Source organism: Vigna radiata, chromosome 8 (genome assembly GCF_000741045.1).
Source record: "Vigna radiata var. radiata cultivar VC1973A chromosome 8, Vradiata_ver6, whole genome shotgun sequence".
NCBI lineage: Eukaryota > Viridiplantae > Streptophyta > Magnoliopsida > Fabales > Fabaceae > Vigna > Vigna radiata.
The window spans coordinates 28,567,107-28,575,507 of record NC_028358.1 but is presented as its reverse complement, the minus strand read 5'-3'; the positions used below and the strand labels follow the sequence as shown (position 1 = coordinate 28,575,507).

The 8,401-nt window shown below is 32.5% G+C and overlaps 1 protein-coding gene across 2 annotated transcripts; it reads right to left on the bottom strand.

Annotated features, from left to right (window-relative positions):
* Window positions 1–620: 620 nt before the first annotated feature.
* LOC106772834 (heparan-alpha-glucosaminide N-acetyltransferase) lies at window positions 621–7,414 on the bottom strand. Of its 2 annotated transcripts, XM_014659442.2 has the most exons (13): window positions 7,173–7,414; window positions 6,774–6,911; window positions 6,479–6,560; window positions 5,559–5,635; window positions 4,965–5,074; window positions 4,078–4,198; window positions 2,920–3,036; window positions 2,720–2,811; window positions 2,382–2,448; window positions 2,203–2,281; window positions 2,040–2,131; window positions 1,581–1,724; window positions 621–978 (listed from the first exon to the last, which is right to left on the bottom strand). In XM_014659442.2, exons 1-13 carry the CDS (start codon window positions 7,386–7,388, stop codon window positions 838–840), a joined length of 1,476 nt encoding a protein of 491 aa, XP_014514928.1. In that variant the 5' UTR covers window positions 7,389–7,414; the 3' UTR covers window positions 621–837. The 2 variants fall into 2 exon arrangements, with proteins under 2 accessions (XP_014514928.1, XP_022640651.1); XM_022784930.1 differs by lacking the exons at window positions 4,078–4,198; window positions 4,965–5,074.
* Between the last annotated feature and the right edge of the window lie 987 nt (window positions 7,415–8,401).

Sequence of the window (8,401 nt, the reverse complement as noted above, 5' to 3'; positions counted from 1 at the left end):
AAAAACATTTTTCTTACAATTTTAAAGAACCAATTACACAAAACCACTCATAAATAAACAATTTATAGTGATTTTTAACAGAAAAAAAAATGTCAAACACACATCCTCTTCTTATTTATGTTTGTACAGATTTATAATGAAATAAAAAATATATAGAACTTAAACCTTTTTTTATTTATATACTATATTTTCATTCTGCCGAAGATACTTCATTGTCACTCATATAGAACTTAAACCTTCATCTTTAGTCGAATACAAATGACTTCCTTGACAGACTTTATTGTGCTGTCTCTATCTTGAACACATTTTCAGACGAAGCCAATGGTAAGATTCAAAGTGAGACACTTTGCCTAATGCAGAAAAAGGGTTATCTCAACTACGCGTCATTTTCGTACAACTTGAATCTCACTTTGGGTTTCATTAATGAAAAATTCTAAGCATAATAAAACTTGGATATATTTTTATGAACTTGTAACCTCGCACCGAAGGGTACCCTCCCTATACATTAACTCCCCCTGTAAATGGCAAATAGATGTAACAATCTTCGTTTTGGAAAGCAAAAAGGAACTTAATCGTATTGGAGGGCTTACGTCCAAAAGCTATTATTACTTAAGCCTCAATTCAGTCCGATGCTGAATTTTACTCGCATTAAGATTTTCAAGACAGTTTTCAGACAGTCTGAAGGTAAAGTTAAGAAAGACAACTTTGGCAGGTCACAGGAGAATCAACAAATATAACGGACTTACTGAAAAAAGCATGGCTAGTTTCTAATGGAAGATATATACAAGGAACATAGATATGTACAGCTCATTGCCTTTTGCGTGATTGCATCATCAATTACAATTTTATATATATCCCTTTCTTGTGGAGGAAACCAGAAAAAATACCCCAGAATAAAATCTCAACGATTACAAAGGCCATTGTACCCCACTTTTCGGAATGAAATATGGCCTGCATTAAAGCTTCACTGGCGTCAACCTGCATATAAATTACCAAAAAACCAAATTTACTAATTAAGTATGAAAAAGGTCTTGGCAACGACATCCCTCCTCCAAAAATGCAATTGTGACAAATTAAGGAACGATATAAAAAAGTAGTTTTCATAATTCTCGCCATATGAAAACAAACCATGCTATATTCGTTCGACTAAGAAAATGGAGTTAAAGAGCTTTTAGTTTACAGTTTGCTTGAGTAAAGGGTGAAAAATACTTTGAATCATTTCAATTGCAGTGGACAAAATATGTGAAGAGTTATGTAAATGGGTCGCACTTTACATTCGGCACTGTCACTTCGTTTTCGTACTAAGTCAGTATGAAGCAATTTATGATTCCAAATTCTCCAGGTTAAACAAGTATAATCTATACACATCGTCCACAAACAAAGAAGGCAAACAGTTTAATGCCACCTGACAGGTCCAATAGGAGTTCAATTCTAATTCCAAAGAGGAGTTTACAGAAATATGTTGACTCCTATTAGTAAAAGTTTAATCTTCAAAGAAAAAACAAGTTCTAGCTTATATAATAATATAACTTACAATAAAAGAGGAGATATTCAAAGAATCATTGGGAAACAAACATTACCAAATTATTTTCAGGAGAATGCCAATAGAAACCCTGGATAGCTGCAGGGAAAATGTCACAAGCTGCCAATGCATATACGACAAGAGCATTCATTCCCATCCATTGCAGTAAAATTGTAGGCTTTCTGTGATGTTCTATGTCAACCTGCAAGAAAATATGTTTTGATTGCAGGTTTTTAAACAGTTGGCAGCGATTATAGTCCCCTATGTAGAACAGAATGTCACCATTCTTTTTTGGCAGTGATTCAACTGGGTTAACAAATGGGCTCAAGTACACCAGATATGGCTATCGAGGGCTGTATGGGTGATCCCAAACAATGGCCCTCAAAACACATGTACATTTTTCCATTGGTAGTGGGAGATTAACTGCATGAACCTACCACCTTTTGTTCATTTGCCTATAATCTCTGCTTTCCTGGGATATAAATTATTTCTATTTAGGGGACAAGGATGAACTTACAATGTAATAGATAGCAGTCAAGACTAAGCCCGATGCTCCTGCAGTTATGAACATGTAGCTTAACGTGTACAGTGCTTTTGATAAAGGAATTCCTGAAAAAACAATTCAGCTGTCAGAGAATAGAACCCTATTTATCTTAATAAATTTATGATTAGAAGAGTACCTAAAATCTCCAGAATGTATCCTACTAACAATAGAGCGAAGGAAAACACAGACCAAAGAAGTACCCTCTGCTTGTTATCCTGAATGGACAAGACAGCAGCTGAATCATAAAAAGTAGACATCCCAGGGACAAATTTAAATTTTCCAGCTAAGGCATCATAAAGGGATCATAACCGAAACCTGCAAAAGTACAATTATGCGACCATATTGCAATCCCATGAAGCAAGTAATTGCAGCCATGAGTGAACTGGAAGATTAAAGAAAATCAATTAGCAGACATTACATTGACTATATTTAAAGTTGTCAATGCCAATCTAATCTCAAGGATAAAAATACCAACACATGAGAGAGCAGTGAAAACATATTAAGAAAACATAAACTGAGTACTCTGCAAAAGCTCAATAAAATAAAATATGTTCTTTTTGGAGACTCAAAATTATAAGATTTAACCATCGTTTTCAATGCCACTGTAATAATTATAAAAGGATAAAAGAAGGGAGCAGGGAATGCTTTTCCACCTCAAAATACCCTCTGGATCAAATGGTGCAAGGCACCATCCAGGTGAATTTGGAGGCAAGGGTCCATAGTCAGGAGAGTTGACACTACACTCCTGAGAAAGAAAAGGTCACGAATAAGATCATTTAACAGATAAGATATATTAAATTTGAGGTGGCAGTATATTCAATAAAAGAGTAAAGTGCTACTGAGGATAAATAACCTTTGTCCTTATATACACAGGTCGCTGGTACATATGATATTCACCAAGAATCAATCTATCAACAAATCCCACTGCATTACAAGGAGGTTCGAGACTACCCCTCACTTCACAATGAACCTGGCATAAGAAAATGCATAACTACAAACCAATTTTTCCCAGTAGCTAGGAGAATCATAAAAGAAACCACAATTTAAAAATTATAATCATGAAACCAAGCCATCATAATCCATGGAAAATGAAATTAAATGTCAATCATCATAATGTCACACAACATCCATCTGCATCTATTATCTAATATTTATGGATTATCTATGAATATTACTCTCTTTAGATTATTGTTTTCTCAGTTCATTAAAGTAAGAACTCTAAATCGTTTTTAAATAGCAAGATGCTTTGATGCTAGTCTACCAGAGTTTCATCATTTTATGAAATGCAAATTGAAGTTTGAATTTTGAAAAGTGAAAAGTCATGGTTTAGTCAAAGAGACGGCTGGTGATATTTAAATATTTTGAAATACAAAGCAGAAGTTTATATGCCATCCGATACTAAACAACTGCTTGACAGTGTAAGCAGATTTTCAAGGTAATTGTTTGGCCAATATTTAGACTGCTCAAACTGCTAATGGGATTTTAGAATCTAGGGTGTTACAGAAAGTAGATGTGTCATAAAAAGAGGTTATCAGTAAATATGCAATTCTATTTCTAAACGAAATACAACAATTGTAAGCACTCTGATCTATGAGAATTAACCATGATGAAAATACAGCTTATGAATATTTCCACAATTATAAGAGTTTCTTTTTCAGCAAAATAGGGGAGAGGTTTCAGAAATGATTAGTTGACAGCTGTCACAAAGGAAGGATTGACTATCAGCAATAATAACCCAAATTACATGTAACATAGAGACCAATAAAGAAAAACCCTATTATATTCTAAGAGTAGCCTTTCACCAGAATTGGGCTGGTCGGCGTGTAGGGGTTATAGATTATATATTTAACAAAGATTCCACAAAGAATATCAGCAATAAGAAACCAAATTACATGTTGACTTTGTGTACTGTATGCAATGAGTCATGAGTTAAGCACACAAAATGAAGTCATAAATAAAAAAATTATCATACGTCTTTCAGCACTCAATACAACAGTGACCAAATCCGTACATTTTGAATAATTGATAAATGACTGGACCCAAGCATATTAGAATGTTCAAATTTCCAATTTGGAATGTAGAGACCGTAGAGCAAGCAAAGGTACACTGAGCATAGTAAGATCGAAACCATCCTGCATAAAGAAATAAGCAATCAGCACCAAAGAATATCACAAGGCAAGCAACGGTAGTACCCACGGAAGTTTAATTTTGACACTTAGATGCCGAGAGCTAGTATCTTGATCCATTACAATAACCTGAATTCCATTTATTTATTTATTTTTGAAATAAGGTAGCTTGAAAATTTTATAAAAGATATGTTCATGCTTTTGAATAAAGTTTATGCATTTAGCCTAACAATGTGAAGGAAAAGTTGTCATGATTCACAACTACTCCATTAATATTTTGTAATGAAGTTGGGGTGCAAGTTGCAGCGTCAGTTTTTATTGAATTATCAGGTTCGAATGATGGCTGACACATTTTCATCTCCAGAGATTAAAATCCAATCAACAAAAGTTGAAAACATACCAGAACATGCAGAAAAGGAAAAAAAATGTTTATCTTAATCAAGTTTTAACCTTAAAATACAGCATAGTGAACTGTGTATCAAAAAAGATCCATGACACATGACGAGTGCGTCCATTTCATATGAGAATGTCAAAATAAAAACTTAAGGGCATCATAGAAGCCAAAGTACTATGCATTATCATGAATCAGGTAGCAGAATCTACATCAATATGTAACGAGAATTGGCACAAAGAAATCATCTATAGAAACATTTTTAAGAAAATAAAAAAGAAACATGGCATTGTTATGTATAGTTTATCAACATAGAAGTTGAAACTTTTAATTGCAAAGCTCAGTCCCCTGGAATAACTAAATACCAGAAAGTAAACTAACCACTGAATGGAGTATTTCCTCACAAAAGCTGTCGGTGAGTCAACCAAAATATTATGGTTTACAAGCCAAATCTCCGATATTGAGGCCAAGAAATATCCAATAGATATCCTCTGGATACCATACAAGAAAATTATGTATCAAACTCAGCACATTTATAAAAATTAAAGTGATAGGTGATTGGTTATTTTCTTAAGTGCCAACTCGTTTTCTCAGCTAATACCTATATCCTACAATAGTACAACTAGTTTCGACGACATATGACCCTTGTACTTATTGCAAATCTGAAACCATCCTGAACATAAAACATACGTGAGAAAACACTGTATTTATTTTCACAACACAATTCACCAAGCATTGACTATAGTCAAGAAGTGACATTATAAAGATCACAGTCGAAAATCACTCAATAACTGTAGATCAAATGGATAAGTTATTTGACAAAACATTAATTAAACTAACAATTGTTAGTGGCATGTAGTAAATCGTAAAAGAAATAGCATGTACAACAATAATACAAAACCTACTGAGTTAGAAATAATGGAAAGAAAACAAGCTTAACAAGTTATGGTTTACAAATTTACTGGTAGCAGTTACCTGAAGTACACCAAGCCAGCGAATTTTACTCAAATCAACTCCATACGTCAATTTGCCACGTCCATGGAAATACCCACCTATGAACAATTTTCAGACAAAATCATTAAAGCTTTAGCTTTCAATAGCATCACTTATACATAGAGAGAATAAAGTTGAATTAAGTTTTAAGTACCACATAAATTTGGATATTTTCAATTGAGAGTTCCAATTATTTTATATTTTTTGTCTATTAAGTAGTTAAAATATTTATATTTTTCAATTTAGTAGCATGACTTTTATATTGTCTAGTTATGTTGCTTACTTATTTTCAAGTGTTAACAATGTGAGATTTTGGAAGACGAAGTGGCACGACACCCACGGAAAAATTAAAAGGCAAAAACTAAGTTGAAACATAAAAACTTTGAGTATTCAACATACCATGAAACTTCCATAGAGACTGAATTAAAAATACTCAGATTTATCATGGACTTAAAACTTAATTAAGCCTTTAATAACTAATAAGAATAATGAATAACAAGCTGTTAGGCTTCTATTCAAGAAAACCTATAGAAACTCACACTTCACACCCCAAAGAACTCAACAGAGATGATGTATAACCTCTTTTTGTATTATCAACAGTAAAGAATACAAAGTACAACGAATGATGAGAGCTTAACCTCCCCCCTTACAGGACTAAAGAATTCCTGTCAGACTAGTATAAGATCCAAAAGTCTCTTTACAACTAACCCAAACCCCATTTATATACAACCCCTTCCCGCCTTTCCTAACTGCCTTGGCAGTTAGGCTATCTAACGTTTCTTTCTCATTTCATATACAAATAATCTCCTAAAACAAGCACAAAGGAATACGTGAGAACTTTGCGTGACAAGTTTTAGCTGGTTGCGAGGGTAGTGAAATGGAAGAAAAACAAGTGAACATACCTTGAAGTAACAGCCCCAAAAGGAAAAGCTTAATTGTCCTCAATACAACTTTCTTCGTGGCATTGGGTTTGCTAGAGACTTTCTGAAAGGTTGTCCAGGAATGAAAACATCGTTCAAAGTTATTGTTCTTTCATAATTTGCAAATATATATATATATATATATATATATATATATATATATGAATAAAAAATAGTGGCCGAAGTCCAAAACATCACTCATTAAGTGATATACAGTACAAAACCACGGCATAGAACACCAGTTTAGTAAGTTTTCCGAATTTGCGAGATTACGTACCTTGAATACAAGAGCAATCGAAATGCCAACCACAAAGAGAAAAAATGGCATTACAAAATCTGCTAGTGTCACCCCAAACCATGGTGAATGATTCAAGGATGGGAATGCTCTTCCGACGTCATCAACTAATATCATCAACTGCAGCGAAATTTAAAAGATTCATTTAAATGCAAGGAGAAGCAACTAGATTCCAATTATCCAAATCACAATATGTATACACGTAACTCATTGTAATTATCGAAATGATAGAAGCTAATTTTCTTCGCCTTGTTTAATCGATGGCAAGCAATTAACGCAAAGCTAGTGAAAGTAATTAGAACCGTCTAGAATTAGCGGCGGTTTCGAATCAATAATACACATGAAGTAATTGAAGTGATGAAAGAAGTAGTGGAGACAAACCGCAACGGTTAGACCGCGGAAGACATCGAGAGAAGCAAGGCGTTGGTTAGGAACGGGAAGAGAGGGTAAAGCTAGTGTTTCTGTATGACTGAATGGCAAAGGAGAGATAGTGTCTTCATTTTGATGAAGGATGTCAACTGAAGAATCAAAATCATGGTTGATGATGAGAGGTCTTCGCTGTTCTCCGGCGACACCATCATATTCTTCTCCCGGCATTTCTTCCAACAATCTTGTCTTCGTTACAGTCCAAGTCTCCCACGAGGCTATTTTAGTATTTTTAATCGTTGGGTGTGGGCTCCAGTATTTGGGCTAAAGCCCGTATCAATGTTGGATTGGGTATGATTTTCCTCTAACATATTAACTTAAATATTTAATATTTATATTCATTTAGTTCAAATTATTAATTATTGATAAATAAATGATGTTTTTGTAAGTAAAAGTTAAAATAAACATGCGTGAGTGATTTGTTAATGGATAATAATTAAAATATTGAACGTTGGATTAAATAAAAATTTAACCGAGACATATAGATTGTGAAAACTTAATATTTTATACAGTTTGTTTTGTCTTTTCTCAGTGTGAGAAATCTATCCAGTGTAATTATATTTTTTTATACGTAGTTATTCTCATTAATTTATTTCCAAATTACATTAACTAATAATTAATTCTTCTATTTTAATCAAGATATTAAGAGTTTGTATATTCTTTATTTTAAGGATTTCTATTTTCTTTTTCTTTTGCTTTGAATTCGATTTTCAAATGAACCAGTAATTTGATTTTCTTTTGTTTTAATATCTGTTTGTATAAGTGTAATTCAATTTAAGTAATATACTGGTTTAGTTAGTCATATTTTCGTCTAAAAATCTATAATTTTTTTAGTCTAATTTTAGTCTCAATGAAAAAATATTGATACAATTAGGTTATTTTTGTTAATACTGTATAAAAGAGGTTAAATACAGTGTCATGTATCAATTTATTATTTTTTTAAACTTTTTAAATATTTTAAAATTTTTTTAATTTTTTTGGAAAAAATTTGACATGTCAAATCAAAATTATATCATATCACAATTTGATTATGATTATGTAGTGTCAATTTGTATGATATTACGTGATAGAGATTTAATTTAGTTTTTATATTTGTTTTTTATTTGATTTAGTTTCAAATTTTATTAAAATTGAGAAATTGTTATTTCTCTCCAAATTCGAATTAATTTTTTTTATTATAACAT